The sequence below is a fragment of the Schistocerca serialis genome, chromosome 8 (genome assembly GCF_023864345.2).
Source record: "Schistocerca serialis cubense isolate TAMUIC-IGC-003099 chromosome 8, iqSchSeri2.2, whole genome shotgun sequence".
NCBI classification, from domain to species: Eukaryota; Metazoa; Arthropoda; class Insecta; order Orthoptera; family Acrididae; genus Schistocerca; species Schistocerca serialis.
This window is the reverse complement of record NC_064645.1, coordinates 304,952,771-304,975,104: the sequence shown is the minus strand read 5'-3', so window position 1 is coordinate 304,975,104 and position 22,334 is coordinate 304,952,771. Positions and strand designations below refer to the sequence as shown.

Sequence of the window (22,334 nt, the reverse complement as noted above, 5' to 3'; positions counted from 1 at the left end):
ATAAATTTCAAAAAATTGTTTAAGGCTTCTGAAGCCTCAGCCCAAGAGATGTGAACTGTAGGTGTTTCTTCTTCATCACTCTCAGTTTATGATGCCTCCTGTGGGTTACAAACACTTTGTAGTATCACATCATCAGTCAGTTCTTCTTCGACAGCTAAAGTTGTGTCAATGTCGATCCTTTCATCAACTTCTTCTGCTGAAAATGCACTTAGTTCCTTAGTGTATGCAGAATTTATCACTCTTGTAATTACACAGCAATCATATGTTGACTCATCACCATTTACACTGTTTCCGATCTCACCTTCTTTGACCAGTTTAGGCCACAGGTTTCTCCAGATCCTGTGCAATATTGTATTTTTCACATAGATCAAAGTAACTGTACCCATGAAAACACGGTCTGCAATGTTAAAACTGCTGAATATTGATACAGTACAATGTCTTTAATAAAAACTGCTCAGTACTGATGCAAATATAAGTACTACATATTTAGATCTAGTGAATGAAGAATCGTTGATACTAGTTCAAAGCTAACAATAAAACTGACGTATCTTGAAGAGAATATAATTACTCAGTGAGACATAAATTTGCTACCAATGAAGCAAAAAACCAAATGGTTCCAATGTTCTCGAAGATGTCCTACTATACTGGCAACACCACTGAGCTAAAAATACAGAAAATTTTCTGAAATGTGTCAGACTATCAGGTCCGCTGGATTATTGGGTGTCAGACTATCACGGTCTTATTGTATTTCACTTTACAACAATTCTTAGTGGAAAATCAGGCTCTCTCTACAAGCATTTCAATTTACAAATGATCTTCAAAAGCAAATACAGTGCATAAACTGAGATTTGGCTTCACCTGTTTAACCCTATCACCAACAAAATTCATGACACGATACATTTATGCATACAAACCTGATATCAACATATGACAGCTGTGACGAAGATCGCATTACATATAATGTATTCTCCTGGGTGAGTACTCTTGAGGCAAGGGCATATTCAAAGTGCAGCCCTTCCCAATGTTGTGTTACTACAGCTGGGTCAAGCACTGGTGAACAGCTTATTGCTAGGTCTGGATGAAAATCTGAAAATAATGTCAAACTGATATTATCAATCTATCAAGCCATGAATTTAGTCAAGTGAAATTGTAGATTTACACACTAAAAAATCTCGCTGTGCATATTTTCCTTCGATTAATATGCTTTTCTTGTTACTGCCTTCTGAGAACTCTTAGGAACATTTATGAACCACTAGGACTCTTCATAACCATATAAGCTAATGAAATAATGAATGTGAGAATAAATATTACATTTTTAACTATGAAAAAGTTCACTGAGACATTTGCAACAGATTGCAAGCCATTCCTATACGACTTTTTCAACATTTTTACAAAGCTAGTTTTCGGTATTTGTGTACATACCGAGTCACACATGAACCCTAAAGTGATAAATGGCTTGTCTGAATTTTTTATCCAGCATTATCTGCAGCACCATCCCTCGCATACAGTGGTAAACTGCGAGAAGTCTTTCTCTATGCTCTTTCTCTATCAACTGCATACCTCCGTGCTTGCTAAGTGCATAGCCAGTGTCTCTATTGAAGTTGTTTTCATGTAGTCTAATTTCAACTGCTTCCCTCATCATAGGGTTTCTTTAGTTTTCTGGGTGTCCAGAAGACATGCTGAATTCCTTGCAGATTTAGGGCCCTACCTATCTTACTAGTTGTTCCACTGAACAATGGAAATCGTGCTGCTGAGAAAATAATTATTGCAGTCTACAATTAAGTAATGTGAACATATCACACACTTGAAAAGTATGGATTAAAACATACAGAGATTCATTCTCTCTTAACAGCTCCCATACACTACATGAGGCACCACATAATGCCAAAAAAAGTTAGTGACTTGGTTCCAATCAGAAGAAAAGGCATCAATGGTCAGCCACTTCTGTGGACAAATCAGTTTCCATATTGTACACATTTGGCCATATATATTAGTCTTGGCACACTGTGGCACAGTCTCCATGCTGGAAGGAATGAACAAGGAAAAGCCTGACGCAAGTTAAAGCTCTAGGTAGCACAACAGATAGTACACTGCCTGCAAAAGTCAGGCATCCATATTCTAGTCTCAGGCCAGAGCAGAGTATCAACCTGACACATATAATCAGCATAAAGATTGTTTCAAACAAGAGTAAAAGGATTAAATATCAGTAACAACCCAGAGTCCAATGAGAAATCACAATGCATGTTGCATTTATTTTCTTGGAGATGCTAGTCCCATATCATTATGTCAGAGATTCCATTGGTGTTCTAAAGGAATAGAGAGTTGTTTGTGGAAAGCTGAAGGTTTGAATCAGTCCCTAAGGTGCAGCTGGGTTGTGCAGTTAGAAGCACACTGCCTGCAAAAAGTAAACACCGGCTATGAGCCCAGTCTGGAATGCAATTTTGGGCTATCTTATCAAAAACAGACATACAGAAATAAATGTGGCTGCATACAAGTATAAAAATTATTACTTAGAAACAGCAAATAACCAGAATGAAATTGTAATGGTTTGTTTAAATGTCATCATAATCATTTTTATATTCGAAAAGTCCATCTTCAGATGGCTATTCCATGTTCTTCATTTTTTTTTTTTTTTTTTTTTTTTTTACTCCTCTTGGGGTTAATGAATTATATGATCTCATTGATATTTACCAGCATAAGTTCTATAATTCCTCATTACCTGGAACATTCTGTTCAAAGGCGTTAATACCATTTCTAAAGTGCCATATTGGTAGTGAGTCCTAAATTAATTTCAAACACTAGTACGCAACTCACCACACGTTCCAGCACCAATGCGCCGCTGTGCCCAGCCCGCACAGTCTTGCAGCTGTGTTTCAGTGCCTGAGCACATAGGCTGCTCGAGTAACATCCTCGGTCTAGGACCCAGCAGCCAGCTTGGCTCTGCTTCCATCCATCTCCACCAAGCACCTCCGTCATTAAATCCCAGTTGTCGACATGCAACTGATACATCTGCCGCTGTCCAGCTAATTAGAAAACAGACGGTCATTTTAATTATATCACAAATCAAAAGATGAGTTGCAAATGAAAAGTGAGAGACCGCACACCTACATGTGTCATCTGAAGCCTCTGATTTAAACATTACACAAGTAGAATTTTTAGAATCATCAATAAACTTTTCCAGGTATGTAGCCAAGTTATCATGTAATTATATCGATCGATATTTTGGCCACTACTGCAAATGCTTTTCACAAAGGTTAATGTGCCAATGCCATTAGACCTTATGCTGGTGAGGCAGCTAAGACAAGATACCCCAAATATTTCAAGAATTAGGAAATATATCCAACTGTAGTAGACAATGTGGCAATTTCTTTTTATTTTTCTGTTTTTGATGTTGTACTAGTCTTCAAACTGGACTTCAGTGGCATAATGTGAGTGGAACTTGATCAAACAATAACAAGATGACAGCACCACAACCCGCCAAGCAGAGAAGAGGGAAATGCAAGTGAACACATAACTCAGATTCAGTTTGTGTGTTCACTTGTGTGCCTGATATGCTTCAGTCTGTATTCTGTGACCTGCACGTGAAACTATCCACACTTTCACACCGTGTATAAGAGTTGACAAACTCGAAATGTTTTTTTTTGTTTATGATGGATGTTACGAAATTATTAGAGCAGCAACACAGTTCTACGCTGAAAGTAACACTGTTGGGCCAAGCCTTCAGTCTTTGCAAATATTATAAAAAAAAAAAAAAAAAAATGATGAAACTAGAAGTATGAAGAACAAAATACGCTAGCAAAAAAGAACAGCAACAGTTGCAGACAGGCACAATGAAAAAGACTGTTACACATTTAGCTTTCAGCCAAAGTAATCTTCAGAAAAAGAAACACACACATTCATTCACACAAGCAAGCACACCTCATGACCATATAACTACTGTTTCCCGCATCTCAGACCAGTCCAAATTGTAGTGCCTCAAGAATTTCACGGTAGAGGTACTCAGTCTTCCACCATCTCGAACACTCAATATTTTAAGTATGAGTATGGGAGAGTGGAGATGTGTGTACCACACAACCGGTTTTTACGTGTGCAGGATGGACATGTATCAGGAGAATACTGCAACCGTGGTGGTTGATCGGAACAGACAAGTGTTTGCCGCTCATGCCATAGAAGCTGTATGTGACATACAAGGAGCAAGCATGCATTATTCTTTGACGGTGTAATGATTGTAATTGTTATGAACAAATGAAATACGATTTGACTAGGACTCTTAATTTAGGTGTTAGACTTGCTAAAAGCAAGAATTGTCTTTGAATTTCTGGGGATTATTAAACTCACCACATTGTAAATATACTTAATTGTATGACAGTTACACATTGTAAATACACTTAATTGTATCTGATGGTTAAAGACGCAATTGACGTGGAAGAATTTGTATACTTATGTACGACTTGTGGAAACAGAAATATACCAGAACTGAAACGAAAGTATTGAGAGGGTACCTGGTTATTTCAAGAGCCGAGAGAGAGAGAGAGAGAGAGAGAGAGAGAGAGAGAGAGAGAGAGAGAGAGATTTTTTTTAATCCCTCTAACCAGCATTATTTCTTCGGAGAAGAAGCTGTGGAGATCGATGCAGGCGTGTATCCAGAGAAGAGGATCGGCTGAACGTTTCAAGTAAGTAATAAGAGAAAAGGAAAGTGCGCAATCCTGTTTTGAACCACTTCTCTTGTCGCCAAACCTTAGAAATTGCCAGAGACTGCATTATTTATCAATGCAACATTTTAGCATCATTACACACAATCTATGCATTATGACATGGCAGCTTGAATGTGTGAGTGAAATCAGCCAAAGAAGTGTTCTACAGATACTACAGTCCAATGCATTTCACTCATTCAACAGCTTCATGGCAACTACTTTCAAAATCAGTTACTGATACTTGAGTCCCATCAATTAAACATGGAGCAATGATGTGATGTTTGAAAAGCCTGCACCACTTGCTTATGGGTCAAGATTGTTGTTTATTGTCTTCTCTCAGGCAGCAAAGGTTGATTTGTCAAAAAATGAAAACTCCAGGTTGGGATATCAACAATATAAGGAAAAGGATAGATTGCTACTCATCTTAAAGATGACATGCTGAGTTGCAGACAGGCACAATGAAAATATTGCTACACATTTAGCTTTCAATGAGTCTTCTTCAGAAAAGGAAACGCATACACATTCACTCACACAAGTAAACACACCTAATGCACACACAAATGCAGTCTCCAGTGCTCGGACTGGTCTGAGCTGCCGGAAACAGTAGTCATGTGGTCATGAGGAGTGCTTGCTTGTATGAAAGAATGTATATGTTTGTGTGTGTGTGTGTGTGTGTGTGTGTGTGTGTGTGTGTTTGTGTTTCCTTTTCTGAAGAAGGCTTTGGCTGAAAGCTAAATGTGTGACAGTCTTTTTTATTGTGCATGTCTGCAACTCATTGTGTCATCTTTATGGTGAGTATCAGTCTATCCTTTTCTTCATATTGTAAAGACTGATTTGTCAGTGCTTTGAAAATGATATTTCGCCTGTGACAGAATCTTGCTTATTTAAATAAATAAATTAAAGTCTTTGAATGTTGTCTACAAAACCTGCAAAGTTATGTGGTATTACTACATAGGATTTTGTTTGCAGATGAAATATCATTTACAAACTATGGAAAAATGAATCTTCACAACATGCAGTACAGGTCAGCTGAAAATCTACACTGGTTGGGAGAAATCGATAAGCAATTGCTTTGGTCTGTAAATGAGTGGTGTGTCTTTTGAAGAACTGCATCATTGCTCCCTGTTTTACTAGCAGGAATCAATCATCTGCAGTTCCATTCACATCACACGTTCATATGCAAATATGGCTACATGCTGATGAAATAATTTCTTTTAAATACCAGTCCAAGTTACTAGTTTGCTGCTCACTACCTTTAACACATTACAAAAATAAAAATTCTTCAACAGTACAGAAGGAGTAGTTACGGAGAAACTTTTTCAGTTGGTTTTCAAATTTAACTTTGCTATCTGTTGGTCATTTTATATCACTGGGTAAGTGATAAAAAATTTTGGTAGCGACATTGGGCACCCATTTTTGTGCTCAATACAAACATAAGGTGGAGTAAGAATGCCATTTTTTATTGTGGTATTGTCATTGTGTGTATCATTGTTCATTTTGAATTACAATGGATTATTCACAAGACTTCATAAGGGAATAAAATATATAATGTGAGGCAGTAGGTATAATGACAAACTTCTTAAACAGATGTCTACAAGATGACTGCGACGAGCCCACATATTATTCCTACATCATGTTTTTTACAACGAACATTTCTTTCTTAGAGAGGAGTTACCCCAAAACATTACTCTATATGACATTAAAATACAGAAAATATGCCAACATATTGATTTGTCTTGCCCAAGATTTGCAATGATTTGAAGTGAAAATGTGGCTGAACTAAGTTCTTTCCTTTTTTCATTTAAGGAGTTCCCAAATGAGTTTTTTTCCATTTTCAATTCTCATCAATATGGAGACCTAAAAATTTTGCATTTTAAATTCTCATCAATATGGAATACAAACGTCTCAAAAATGATATCGACAGGAAGTGCAAAATGGCTAAGCAGGGATGGCTAGAGGACAAGGATGTAGAGGCTTATCTCACTAGGGGTAAGATAGATACTGCCTACATGAAAATTAAAGAGACCTTTGGAGAGAAGAGAACCACTGGTATGAACATCAAGAGCTCAGATAGAAACCCAGTTCTAAGCAAAGAAGGGAAAGCAGAAAGCTGGAAGGGGTATATAGAGGGTCTATACAAGGGTGATGTACTTGAGGACAATATTATGGAAATGGAAGAGGATGTAGATGAAGATGAAATGGGAGATATGATACTGCGCGAAGAGTTTGACACAGCACTGAAAGACCTGAGTCGAAACAAGGCCCCCGGAATAGACAACATTCCATTAGAACTACTGACAGCCTTGGGAGGGCCAGTCCTGACAAAACTCTACCATCTGGTGAGCAAGACGTATGAGACAGGTGAAATACCATCAGACTTCAAGAAGAATATAATAATTCCAATCCCAAAGAAAGCAGGCGTTGACAGATGTGAAAATTACCGAACAATCAGTTTAATAAGCCACAGCTGCAAAATACTAACACGCATTCTTTACAGACGAATGGAAAAACTGATAGAAGCTGACCTTGGAGAAAATCAGTTTGGATTCCATAGAACTGTTGGAACACGTGAGGCAATACTGACCCTACGACTTATCTTAGAAGAAAGATTAAGGAAAGGCAAACCTATGTTTCTAGCATTTGTGGACTTGAAGAAAGCTATTGACAATGTTGATTGGAATACTCTCTTTCAAATTCTGAAGGTGGCAGGGGTAAAATACAGGGAGCGAAAGGCTATTTACGATTTGTACAGAAAGCAGATGGCAGTTATAAGAGTCGAGGGGTATGAAAGGGAAGCAATGGTTGGGAAGGGAGTGAGACAGGGTTGTAGCCTATCCCTGATGTTATTCAATCTGTATATTGAGCAAGCAATAAAGGAAACAAGAGAAAAGTTCGGAGTACGTATTAAAATCCATGGAGAAGAAATAAAAACTTTGAGGTTCGCTGATGACATTGTAATTCTGTCAGAGACAGCAAAGGACTTGGAAGAGCAGTTGAACGAAATGGACAGTGTCTTGAAAGGAGGGTATAAGATGAACATCAACAAAAGCAAAACAAGGATAATGGAATGTAGTCGAATTAAGTCAGATGATGCTGAGGGAATTAGACTAGAAAATGAGACACACAAAGTAGTAAAGGAGTTTTACTATTTGGTGAGCAAAATAACTGATGATGGTCGAAGTAGAGAGGATATAAAATGTAGACTGGCAATGGCAAGGAAAGCATTATTGAAGACGAAAAATTTGTTAACATCAAGTATAGATTACAATGTCAGGAAGTCATTTCTGAAAGTATGTGTATGGAGTGTAGCCATGTATGGAAGTGAAACGTGGACGATAAGTAGTTTACACAAGAAGAGAATAGAAGCTTTCGAAATGTGGTGCTACAGAAAAATTCTGAAGATTAGATGGATAGATCACATAACTAATGAGGACTAAGAGAAAAGTTCGGAGTACGTATTAAAATCCATGGAGAAGAAATAAAAACTTTGAGGTTCGCTGATGACATTGTAATTCTGTCAGAGACAGCACAGGACTTGGAACAGCAGTTGAACGAAATGGACAGTGTCTTGAAAGGAGGGTATAAGATGAACATCAACAAAAGCAAAACAAGGATAATGGAATGTAGTCGAATTAAGTCGGGTGATGCTGAGGGAATTAGACTAGAAAATGAGACACTTAAAGTAGTAAAGGAGTTTTACTATTTGGTGATCAAAATAACTGATGATGGTCGAAGTAGAGAGGATATAAAATGTAGACTGGCAATGGCAAGGAAAGCGTTATTGAAGACGAAAAATTTGTTAACATCGAGTATAGATTTCAATGTTAGGAAGTCATTTCTGAAAGTATTTGTATGGAGTGTAGCCATGTATGGAAGTGAAATGTAGACGATAAGTAGTTTACACAAGAAGAGAATAGAAGCTTTCGAAATGTGGTGCTACAGAAAAATTCTGAAGATTAGATGGATAGATCACATAACTAATGAGGAGGTATTGAATAGAATTGGGGAGAAGAGGAGCTTGTAGCACAACTTGACTAGAAGAAGGGAGCGGTTGGTAGGACATGTTCTGAGACATCGAGGGATTACCAATTTAGTATTGGAGGGCAGCGTGGAGGGTAAAAATCATAGAGGGAGACCAAGAGATGAATACACTAAGCAGATTCAGAAGGATGTAGGCTGCAGTAGGTACTGGGAGATGAAGAAGCTTGCACAGGATAGAGTAGCATGGAGAGCTGCATCAAACCAGTCTCAGGACTGAAGACCACAACAACAACACCAACAATGGACATCTAAAAACTTTTGATGTTTCCATGCTAGTTATTGTTTCCTCACCATGTGTTACATTTGTCATTGTTGTTGTACCTCTAGATGTGCAGAACTGAATATGTTGTGTCATTCTGAAATTGAGAGTGAGACCACTGGAGATCAAACATGGGGACTTCCATAACAATAACCAATCATACTAACCTTTCAGCCATGGAGGTGGTCTTAATTGTCAAAATTAAAGCAACTCTCATATCTTGGATACTTTGAATCTCATCATTATTTGATGTACGGTAGAAGACCTATATACTGTGATCCGATATACCGCAGATTTGGATATAATGTGGTATAAAGTACATCCCCAAAATAAAATATCATTTATGAATGATTTTTGCACTGTCAGTATATTTTATAAACTTGAAAAAGAACTTATTACATTCTGCCTTTCTGCAGTGTAATGTACTGCTGCAACCTCCAAGATTCCTAAACAATAACCAAAATAGATGGATTTAATTAAATTCAACACTTGGTTGTCTTATCATCATATCAGGATGGTGGAAGCTTCGATGCATATCTCATGGTTATCATTGTGACACAATCAATAAAGGGTCCATGCAACAGTGCTTCGCAACAGTTGAAATGAGCACAACCATCACGTGGCTGATACACTATTCGTTCTTTTTCTAGATTTCCGTGTACTTGTTACTATGTCACAGAAACAGTAAGCTTATTCTGTCAGTGATAAACTAAAATTATTGATCATGTGAAGAATGGTGAAACTAAAGCAATTAATCACATGAGTGTGGTACACCTGAAGGAACAATCATGGTGTGGGTGAAAGAAGAGAACAGACTTAGAAATTTTGGAAACACAGTTGAAAGTGATGTGAGAACAGACAGAAAACGGACTAAACTAGGAAAAGCCAGTGAACTTGACAAATGCATTTATAGGTGGTTTTTAATAATAAAGAGAAGTGAAGGTTTGCCACTTTCTGGGCCATATGGGAGATATGAAACTATGAGAAGAATTTAACACAGTACCGAAAGATTTAAACCAAAACAAGGCCTCTGGAGTACATGAAATTCATTCCAAATTACTGAGATATCGTGAACGACAACAATGACAAAGCTATTCCACCTGGTATGCAAAATATATCAGATAGGCAAAATACCCATACACTGCCAACATGAATGTAATAATTCCAGTTCCAAAGAAGAAAGGTGCTGACAAGTGTAAATATTACCAAATCATCAGCTTAATAAGGCATGACTGCAAAATACTAAGGCAAATCATTTACAGCAGTATTAAAATACTGATAGAAGCTCATTTATGTGAAGATCAGTTTGAATTTTGGAGTAATAAAAGAACACGTGTGTAAATACTGATCCTACAACTAATCTTAGATATATACAAAAAGAAATCAAACCTATGTTTATAACATTCTTACATTTATAAAAAGATTTGGTGACTGTAACACACTCTTTGAAATTCTAATGATAGCAGGATTGAAATAGAGGAAGTGTGACATGGTCTACAACTTGTACAGAAGCCAGACTGCAGTCACAGGACATGAAAGGGAAGTAGTAATTGAGAACTAGGTTGTACCTATCCCCCAGGTTGTACCTATCCCCCATTTCATTCATATCATACACTGATCAAGCAGTAAATAAAAACAAAGAGAAATATAGAAAGGAAATTAAAATTCAGGGAAAAGGAATAAAAATTTTACGATTTTTCAATGGCACTGTAATCCTGTCCAGCACAATAAAGAACTATGAAAATACAATGAATAGACTGGACACTGTTTTCAAAACGTGTTATAAGATGAACATCAACAAAAGTAAAATAAGGATAACAGAATGCAGAATGTAGTCAAAATGAATCACGTGATGCCGAGGGAATCAGATTACGAAATGAGACACTGGAAGACAATATTTGCTATTTGGTTGTACAAGGAACTGGTGGTGGCCAAAGTAGGCACAATATAAAATGCACACTGGTAATAGCAAGAAAAATATGTGTGAGAGAAATTTGTTAATATCTAATACCATTTCTAGAATTTTTAGTGTTAGGAAGTCTTTTCTGTATGCATTTATATGGAGTGTAGTCTTGTGGTGTGGATGCGAAACAAGAGAGTTAAGCAGTACAGACAAGAAGCGAACAGAGTACTAAAGAATACTGCTCAGGATTAAATCTGCTCAGGATTAAATCGGTAGATGATACATCATATAACTAACGAAGAAGTGCTGAATCAAATTGGTGAGAAAAGGAATTTATGGGACAACTTGGCTAAAAGAAGAGATCAGTTGTTAAGATACGTCCTGAGGTGTGAGCGAGTAGACAGTTTGGTGATGGAGGGAAGTTTGGAAGACCACTGTTTTACAGTAAGCAGGTTCAAGTGAATGTAGGTTGCAGATATGAAGAGGCTTGCACAGGATAGACTAGTGAGGGGACTTACATCAAACCAGTATTTAGACTGAAGACCACAATAACATCTCTCAACAAAACTTCTACATTATAATAGAACTCTGGCTGAGCTGACTAGCCTCAAGTAAAGAAATTCTAGGTTTGCCAAACTTAGATCCAACCATTGTTGGCAGAACGACCTAAGGTGTTCACCATTAGAAACATGTTCACGGAGCATGTTTAGTTTAAGAAGTACTACAAAGACAGAGAACACAGTTCTACTTGTTGATTTGGTAAATTGTCTCAAGTACTTCGGAGTGCGGCAGCAAAGTACCAGTGATGATGTATCTGAAAAGTTACTTCAGCAAGGTTATGAAAATCCTTATAGGTCTACTTATGTTCACGGGGTTTAGACTTATTTTAAATATGTATGAATTTGTTATCTGTGGCCACACAGAACAATGGTTCATTATCTGATAAATTATCTAAAATGATTCAACATGAAAGAACCATAAGAGCCAAAATCAATAAAAATATGAAACAGATCAAATAACAAAATGTCTATACATTGTTGTGCAGTCTGTCATTCACCATTTTGAGGAATCCATTTACATGCTGAAATAGCGAAATGCTTTATGCTCATACTGTGCCTCAGTAGCTCAATGTATAAGTGTCATTCTATAAGAATTGGCCCTATGATATTGTTCTGTCACTTATTGCTTCTTTCACCTTAGATAATGACTGTGAATCTGAAAAATACCGAATTTCACCATGGATCAATGTCCATGTTGAACAACAGGTTCCCATTTAACGGACTGTCAGTCCAAAACTCTGAGGAAGTTAAGATGCACCACCTTCAAGTGTACCATGATTACTAAAGCACTGTGGTGTTCAAAACCAACCTGCAGGATGTGGACAGTCTTTTTTTTATTTTAGTTAAGAAAAAAGTATGTCAGAGACACTGGTTCTACTTCTCTCCATTGTTCTTCTGTACACTTAGCCCCCTACCCCCACCAATAAGTCCTCACTTTCTTCCTCCCTTCCTTGTTCACACAAATGTGCATTGAAAATCTCTGCCAGTGTATCAATGTACAAGGGGTTGTTACTACACATACATATAATGACTTTCTTATGGCACTTACTTGCGTGAATTTGTGCAGACAGATCTCCATGTGTTGCCATGCTTGGCCTGCACCCTCCCTACAGCAGTTGTGGGTCCATCCACCAGTCGTAGTGTGGCTGGCTCTCCAAAGGGCACTGCATCTTGTACAGGGCCCTCGAGCACTATGCGAGAGTCCCAGGTTCCCTGTTAATAACACCACAGAATATAAGGCACTGTCAGCATACATTAATAACAGATGATTTCAGTAAATAAACATTAAGTAATTAAATGTTAATGAGAAAAGTTATCACAGTCCCAACAGTGCAAACAATCATCATCTTTTAATAAATTCCACTCCATCTAACAGTGTTGCAAACTCAGACAAAAATGATGTTCAGTGATTTCCAAGACATGTTTTTTGATAAGTCATAATGACTTATACATACAACAACAATGTGACAAAACTGCAGCTGTAATGTCTTTTAATCAGTCTGGTATATAGAAAATATTCCACACAATACTAAAACATTATGGGAGCTATGACCATTCCATAGGAGCTATGACCATTTCATTTTAGCTGGCACTCTTTGTGTACAGAAATAAGCTTCTCTAAAAGCTATGATTTAGTCACAAATACTGTGTCACTGCACATAACATAACAGTAAGTGATAAAATTATGTAACACTGAATATCAATCAATTCTGATCTGTCAGTTGATGATAGTTTAGTGCAGATGAAAATCCTACAGCTACTGAAAAAGATTTCATTGTAAGTGCTGTGCAAGAAGACATGCCTGGCAAAACTAGATGGAAAGGATCTGCTGTTTCCAACAAATAAAAAAAAGAGAGAACTGTCAGTTCAATAACATTCCATAACAGCCCTTTTTTCTCAAAACAGTATGTTATAATTTCATACAGTAAAATGTATTTCTCGCAAATAATTAATGATAAAGTGAATGAATAAAGAGACACAAATTGCCTGGAATCTCTTGGAAACTACATCAGTCGTGTAACTGGCATGAGAGAATGGTCCAAAATTATTATGCTTGAATATAGCTCTCAAAATTTCATATTTTTTTCAAGTGTTTTGGTATATTATGCATACTGGATGTCATGAAAACAATCTTTCTAGTGATGACTGCTTTAACAATGCTTGGAAGAAGGGAATTAGGGTGGGAGGCGGGGGGGGGGGGGGGAGGGGATCTTATTTAATTTTTAATAAGAAGATAAATGACCAAGTAACACGAAATGGGAAAAAATAGTATATAAAAGATCACAATATCGGACTGATAACTGGTACATAATGGGAAGTGCAGAGGCTTTTTCTAATTATCTGCCTAATTCAGTAAAGGAAAGAAAAGAAATTGCGCTCTTGAGAAATAGATTAAAAGTATATCTGATAAAAAAAATTACATGCATTACAAATACTTGTACAGTAACTAAATCTGGGGCATACCTGTAAGATGGTTACAAAACGTACGTATCATGTAAATAAACCCTTTTATTGTAGTTTTTTAATACGATCCTATATTTAGATTCACTGTAATTATGCTTCAATATGTTTTTAAATGATAAATGGAATCGAAATATACTGTAACCTGCCTGTCCATAAAATTATATGACGCATCGGATACTCTCAAGCTGTCATAAGGCAGGTAGAGCTCACAGGCGACGCATAATAAAGTCGTGGTTTTTATTTAATCGCAAATGTTCATTCTTTTCTACAAATGTTCATTCTTTTCTAACACACTAAATACATTATAATAAACCACTATTTTTTACTAATGGCAGATGTTTTTCTCTTTAATATTTTAAGAATCATAATGAGTAAAATTGTGGAGTCATTCTTTCAGTATTCACTCTGCATCCAATAGCTGTAGGAATATTTCACGTTTTGAACTGAAATTCGAAACACATTACACGGTAACATGACGGTACAGTCACTGTCGTATCCGCGAAAAGAATACGGGATGCAACAATGGGAACTACTGTCGGCGCCGACAGAACTGGCGGTTTTTAGTGATTCAAAATTAGGAGCTCAGAAACAAAGGAAAAAACGTACGCACTTACTCGTTCAAAAATGTACTAGGCTTACTAAATCGCCATTTCGTTAGATGCTGAGACTGATGCGGACCGCCATTTATGACGCCCAAATCCACGAAGAAGACTCACTAGCTTTCAACAAATTCGGATCCTGTCATAGGTAAAAAAAAAAAAAAAAGACCTTCAAGAGTTGAAACTATAAATCATCGCAATGTCCAGATGTCGGTTTATCGTCTCCTGGTGTTTGCAGCTTATCGCATTCGACGTAATTGCTAAAAGTTACGACGGAGTTCGTAGTGCCAGAACATACATTAACCGACCAATCTAAATAACATACTGTGTCTGGGAAAATCGGTAATTACCGCAATATTTATTTAGAGGAACTATTGAGAACCTTAAATCATGTCAACAACTGTGACAGGAACACATAGTGCCTAATGTTTAATGATACGGTACAGGGATAACAATGTTATGCGGAACTTTTGCAGCGCATTATATCACGCGTAATAAAGTATAAAGACTAAACAATACATCTAGAGCCTGGTCAAGCTAGGTAATTACCTAGCAGGATGACTGTGCATTTTTTAAAAATACTTAATTACGCTGTTATGCTGTAATCTTGGCCCAACATTCTTCCGCATTACTTCTCTGAATACAAACATATTGTGGTAATACTTTGTTTTTTATTTGTAATCTACCCCGAGTACACAGACAGCTGAATTTGTTTCTCTCCGAAGCATCCTTTCATCACGTCATCCACCGTCCTCTACATGTCTAATGACAGCGCTGGCGATGAGACATTAAACTATAACCCGCCCACTTCCACCATCCTCTAGTCCTCCCGTTAGACTCTTCAGTAATATAGCATACGTGTTGTCCTTTCATATTATATTGCCGCGCGGGATTAGCCGAGCGGTCTAAAAGGCGCTGCAGTCATGGACTGTGCGGCTGGTCCCGGCGGAGGTTCGAGTCCTCCCTCGGGCATGGGTGTGTGTGTTTGTCCTTAGAATAATTTAGGTTAAGTTGTGTGTAAGCTTAGGGACTGAAGACCTTAGCAGTTAAGTCCCATAAGACTTCACACATATTTGAACATACTATATTAACTGCCATCAGACCTTTTCTCCCGTTACTTTCTCGCTTAGTATCCGGCGGCAAAGAACTTCGTTGATTCGGTAATATCACAGTAATATGTATGCAATGCCCGTGGCTACAGAGGAGTCACCCGCGTAGGTGCTGTGATCGCTGAGACGGAGAAAGGCGACCTCTGCCACAGGGAGGGGCAGCGCTCGGCTTAACGGTTCTGGAAGGCGGAGAAGCGGACAGTCAGCAAACTGCAACCTGCTTCCCGATATATGCGAACCTCCAGCACAATTATAACACTTACCACGCGATCGTGCATTATTTGTACATGTCGACGAAACATGCAAAATGTGCGTTCCTCATAATAGGCAACTTGAGTGGCCGAAAGTCATGGGGAAGGTTGTCCCATTTGACCAACGCAATCCGGATGACACCGGATTGTTTCAGCTAGACGCAGAGTACGGCGCTATTGTAACAGTATGCTACGAATAGGTGTGTAGTTCTCATTCCATCGCGAGTTGGTCGACTATGAAGGTGGGATCGTAAGCGATTCACGACGTGTGGGGGATAATACACACGGAGGTAATTCAAAAATTTGGTCTTCCAGTTCATAGGTCTAGGGTGCATCTTCAAAATTGCAGCAGACACAATGTTTCTACACTTATAAACCGCTGCACAGGATACACGTTTCGTCGTCTGTACTTAGCCATATGGAGCGATCGACGATCTGATGTCAATCAGATCTGAATGTGAAGCGGCAGGGTCCCATTTCTACTACGACTGTACGGAGACGGAGACAAACAGATAACATACTTCAGTATCCAACCACAGACTTGTCCCGTTTTACATTTCGATTACTCTGTGTATTTCGACTACAAAACGCGTCTTCATGGACTGTCTTGGTATTATTTTATTCAACGCTTTCGGGCCATCTGTGGACCACCGTGCTTGTGTTTTTGCTGTGCTACAGTCCTCTGCCACTTCTGTTGTTCTTGATTAAGTTTATTAGCTGTTATTCTTAATACTCTAAGCTTTGCTGTTGGCCAGGTATTTCTTTATTTTCCGCAGAGCATTTCCTAATCTCATGGTGGCTTACTCCTGTAACGGATGTTGGGAAGGGTTTGGTTTCAATAGCTAAATGGTAGTCACCCTTGTTAGTCTTGCCTAATATGTTCTGCAAGGCTTTTATCTATTTACTTGCTCCACGGGGATCCAGTTGCTTTACTCTTGTTGGCTGCTTTGAAGATCTTACTGGACAGCCTAGAGTTCACGGTTAGGTTTGTACCATCGTCTCCATCTGCACCAGGGACTGACGGACCATACATGACAGGGCTGAACGACGGCTGCGGATTTGTGTACGGACGAAAAGACGTGCAACTGTTGAGCAACTAACCGCGACGATGTACCGGCGGTCTAATAGCAGTGTCTCCTCAACGACCGTTGATGCATATGCGCCTCCACAGCAGGTGTCTGGTTCATGCACCCATGCTGACTGCTGTTCACCGGCGACGAAGGGTGGAATTTGTACAACAAATCGAAACTGGACGTCCACTGGTAAGCCACCGCCAGAATTTTCAGATGACCCATGTTTTATACTCCATCGGAGAGATGGCTGTTTGCACGTAAGGCGTGAAACGTCTGAGTGCAAAAACCCTGCAACAATCATCTGAAGGGGCCAGGTCGCAGGAGGGAGTGTTACAGTGTTGGAAATGTTTTCGTGGCATTCCTGGGTACTCTCACCATTCTGAAAGACACAATTAATCAATATAAGCACACATATCAAGAGCTCAGATAGACACCCAGTTCCAAGCAAACAAGGGAAAGCAGAAAGGTGGAAGGAGTGTACAGAGGGTCTATACAAGGGCGATGTTCTTGAGGACAATATTATGGAAATGGAAGAGGATGTAGATCAAGATGAAAGGGGAGATATGATACTGCATGAAGAGTTTGGCAGAGCACTGAAAGACCTAAGTCGAAACAAGGCCCCAGGAGTAGACAACATTCCATTAGAACTACTGACAGCCTTGGAAGAGCCAGCCCTGACAAAACTCTACCATCTGGTGAGCAAGATGTATGAGACAGGCGAAATACCCTCAGACTTAAAGAAGAATATAATAATTCCAAACCCAAAGAAAGCAGGTGTTGACAGTTGTGAAAATTACCGAACTATCAGTTTAATAAGTCACAGCTGCAAAATACTATCACGAATTCTTTACAGACGAATGGAAAAACTGGTAGAAGGTGACCTCGGAGAAGATCAGTTTGGATTCTGTAGAAATGCTGGAACACGTGAGGCAATACTGACCCTACAACTTATCTTAGAAAATAAATTAAGGAAAGGCAAACCTACGTTTCTAGCATTTGTAGACTTAGAGATAGCTATTGTCAATATTGACTGGAATACTCTCTTTCAAACTCTGAAGGTGGCAGGGGTAAAATACAGGGAGCGAAAGGCTATTTACAATTTGTACAGAAACCAGATGACAGTTATAAGAGTCGAGGGGCATGAAAGGGAAGCAGTGGTTGGGAAGGGAGTGAGACAGGGTTGTAGTCTATCGCTGATGTTATTCAATCTGTATATTGAGCAACCAGTACAGGAAACAAAAGAAAAATTCGGATTAGGAATTAAAATCCATGGAGAAGAAATAAAAACTTTGAGGTTCGCTGATGACATTGTAATTCTGTCAGAGACAGCAAAGGACTTGGAAGAGCAGCTAAACGGAATGGACAGTGTCTTGAAAGGAGGATATAAGATGAACACCAACAAAAGCAAAACGAGGATAATGGAATGTAGTCGAATTAAGTCGGGTGTTGCTAAGGGAATTAGATTAGGAAATGAGACGTTTAAAGTAGCAAATAAGTTTTGCTATTTGGGGAGCAAAATGACTGATGATGGTCGAAGTAGAGAGGATATAAAATGTAGACTGGCAATGGCAAGGAAAGCGTTTCTGAAGAAGAGAAATTTGTTAACATCGAATATAGATTTAAGTGTCAGGAAGTCCTTTCTGAAAGTATTTGTATGGAGTGTAGCCATGTATGGAAGTGAAGCATGGACGATAAATAGTTTAGACAAGAAGAGAACAGAATTTTCGAAATGTGGTGCTACAGGAGAATGCTGAAGATTAGATGGGCAGGTCACATAACTAATGAGGAGGTATAGAATAGAATTGGGGAGAAGAGAAATTTGTGGCACAACTTGACTAGAAGAAGGGATCGGTTGGTAGCACATATTCTGAGGCATCAAGGGTTCGCCAATTTAATATTGGAGGGCAGCAGGGAGGGTAAAAATCGTAGAGGGAGACCAAGAGATGAATACACTAAACAGATTCAGAAGGATGTGGGGTGCAGTAGGTACTGGGAGATGAAGAAGCTTGCACAAGATAGAGCAGCATGGAGACCTGCATCAAACCAGTCTCTGGACTGAAGACCACAACAACAACAAGTACGTATTTATCCTTGGGGACCATGTCCACCCGTACATGCAGTTTGTTTTTCCTCGACAAGATGGCATCTACCAGCAGGACAAAGCAAAGTGTCACACAGTTCACAGTGTATGTGCGTGGTTCGATGAGCACCAGGATGAATTGGTCGTACTCCTCCTGTTGCCAGTCTTCCATGATTTAAACCCAATCGATAATCTGTGGACTGCCTCGATCGAACTGTACGCACCATGGATCCTCAATCGAGAAACCTAGCGCAGCTGGTCACGGCACTGGAGTTGTCAAGGCTCCACACCACTGTTGGTACCTTCTAGAACCTCAATGTCCCTTTTCCTGCACGCCTCGCAGCGGTCTGCACTGCAAAAGGTGGTTATTCAGGCTTTTGACAGGTAATCACATTAATGTAATGTAACAGTGTATGAATCATAAGGCTTGAGTAATGTACCCTTTTGTGTTTCATGCTGAGGCAGCTTCTTTCTCTCTAGATTATTTTGTGTATCGAGTTGATAATGTGCACTCATCTATCAGTAATATGTTTTATTCTTTTACAACAAAAGAACTGGCAAGAGAGTGTGTATGCCACAGCACTGTGTCGCTTGCCAACTGTTAGAATAAATCCCTGCAGTAAAGCCTGGGATGTTCTCTCATCACGATTCAAGTGACCTTCTTTTGAAAAGTTGAAACTCTCTGTGATTGAAGCTGATTACCCACAATATAATGTCGCAAATCGTAAGTGAATGGAAATAACAGCAATACGCCACTCTGGTTGCCTCTTTTTCACAAATAGGCGCGATTATTCGAGGTGTGTTTTTTAAGTAAGGTCCGTTTGAACATAAGTACACAACAAAAGGTTATTTCGAAAAAGTAAATTTATTTTCAGAAAGTACATACTTCAGTCTATTTTTCTACGCAGTTGCCAAGTTTGTTGAAACACGTATCATACCTCTCAACCAATTTTAAAATACCCTCTTCATAAAAACTTTCCATCTGCTCCGATAACCAAGAGTTCACTGCCGTTTTCACTTCGTCGTGATCACTGTAACGGTTGCCTCTGCGGTGTAGTTTGAGGTGGAGGAACAGATAGCAATCGCTCGGCGCAAGATCAGGACTGTAGGGTGGGTGGTCCAAAACTTCCCAGCGAGAACTGTCCAATAAATCTCTGGTCTGACCTGCAGTGTGAGGTCATAATTGTCACGGAGAAGGGCAATTCCCTTTGTCAGCATGCCGCGTCTTTTGTTTTTAATCGCTCTGCACGGTTTGGCAGTATGCTTCTGCATTAATAGTGGTTCCTCATTGCATGAAAACACCACGTCTATCCCAAAACACCGGCGCCATGATTTTGTGCTGGGACAGAGTCTGTTTTGCCTTCACCTTTACAGGCGAGTGTGTGCATCTCCATTCCACACTCTGTTACTTCGATTTGGGAGCGATATGCAAAAATCTTTCGTCTCCGGTTACGATCTGACTCAAGAAGTCGTCACCTTCTTCGTGATAACGAGTCAAGAACCTCATCGCACACTCAGTCAGATGTTTGGTTTTTGTGGTCCTCTGTTAGGAGTTTCGGGACCGAACGGAAACACAGTTTCCTAAACTTTAGGTGTTCAGAAACAATGTTGTAAAGCAATGATCTCGACACGTCAGGATATTCCTTTGAGAGACCTGTTATTGTGAAGCGCCCATTCTCACGAATCCTCGCTTCAACTGAAGCCACAAAATCATCTGTAATCAAAGAAGGGCGACCGGAGCGGTCCTCATCATGGACGTTGTCACGGTCATCTTTGAATTCTCGTACTCACTTACGCACTTCGCTTTCACTCATAACAGTATCACCGTACACATGGCAAATCTGTCGATGAACTTCTGCAGCAGACAGGTTCCTTGCTGACAAAAACCGTATCACTGAGCGAACGTCACACGGGGCGGGCGAGTTGATAGTCTTAAACATTTTGAAAGCACAGAACAGAAACCTACAGGTTAGCTACAGAGCTGAAACTGAGCACAGTTATTCCCGAGGGATGTCGATACACGACCCACGCGCTCGTTGCGGTATGCGCGCGAACTACTAGAGTCTACAACAGAACGGACCGTAATTTAAAAAACACGCCTAGTATCAATAGCAAGTGCTACTGCGCTCAATCTTATAGGTAATTCTAGTACGTTAACGTCATTTGTCCAACCTCAGTTGTACAGCCATCTGATACAGTGAGACGTGCTGAATCTTATATCAAGGTCTTCTCGATGTGCCGTGGTGCTCATTAAACGGAGGTCAACCTAATCAGAAGGAAAGCAACGAGCATCGCCGGCTGCTTGATTTGGCCTGCTCAACTCCCAACATCTCCTCCCGCCTGCGTCGCCATTTTGGCAACCAGAGCACTTTGACCTCCCGCTCTCATTGCTCGCACTCAGTCCTGTTCGAATTTTTGGTGTTCAAATGGCTCTGAGCACTATGGGACTCAACTGCTGTAGTCATAAGTCCCCTAGAACTTAGAACTACTTAAACCTAACTAACCTAAGGACATCACACACATCCATACCCGAGGCAGGATTCGAACCTGCGACCGTAGCGGTCGTGCGGTTCCAGACTGTAGCGTCTTTAACCGCTCGGCCACTCCGGCCGCCAATTTTTGGTGTTGTTTCTGACAGAAAGAAACCCACCAAATTCTACATCATCATTTTCAAGAACTTCATCAAAATTAGTCGTTTTTCATAAGAAAAATACGATTCTTTTTTAAAGGCAACAAATTAACATTCACTACAGGCACCACCATTTTCAAAAAATTCATGAAAATCGCCCATTAGTATGGTTTTTGTTAGTAACAGATTGAATTTCTCTACCAAAATTAACCCACAAAATCGCATCTAATCCGGCACTTCCATATCCATGCACTTTCATTGAGAAAAATAATATTATCTGGGTACAACCGTAAAACATAGTACCGAAAAATCTTCGACATATTGACCAGACCAACGCTTGTACTACCTAACCTCATAGAAACTACGAGCGCAACGAAATCCGACAACGAAAAATGGAAACTTCAAAATAATCAGATCTGCAGAAGTAGCTGCTCTCTGAACTGTGATAAAAGTTCTTCACTGAACAATTGCCAAGAAAATTCAGTATTACGTGGTTCAAATGGCTCTGAGCACTATGAGACTTAACTGCTGAGGTCATCAGTCACCTAGAACTTAGAACTACTTAAACCTAACCAACCTAAGGACATCACACACATCCATGCCCGAGGCAGGATTCGAACCTGCGACAGTAGCGGTCGCACGGTTCCAGACTGTAGCGCCTAGAACCGCTCGG

At 39.4% G+C, this 22,334-nt stretch overlaps 1 protein-coding gene across 1 annotated transcript in view; it reads right to left on the bottom strand.

Annotated features, from left to right (window-relative positions):
* LOC126416987 (protein bark beetle) overlaps positions 1-22,334 on the bottom strand; it is a 355,587-nt gene that overhangs the window by 190,842 nt on the left and 142,411 nt on the right. The window contains exons 3-5 of the mRNA XM_050084872.1: positions 12,506-12,669; positions 2,815-3,023; positions 915-1,086 (exon numbers count right to left, since the gene is read on the bottom strand). Of these exons, the coding sequence (XP_049940829.1) occupies positions 915-1,086; positions 2,815-3,023; positions 12,506-12,669 (545 nt within the window). The remainder of the gene's footprint in view (positions 1-914; positions 1,087-2,814; positions 3,024-12,505; positions 12,670-22,334) is intronic.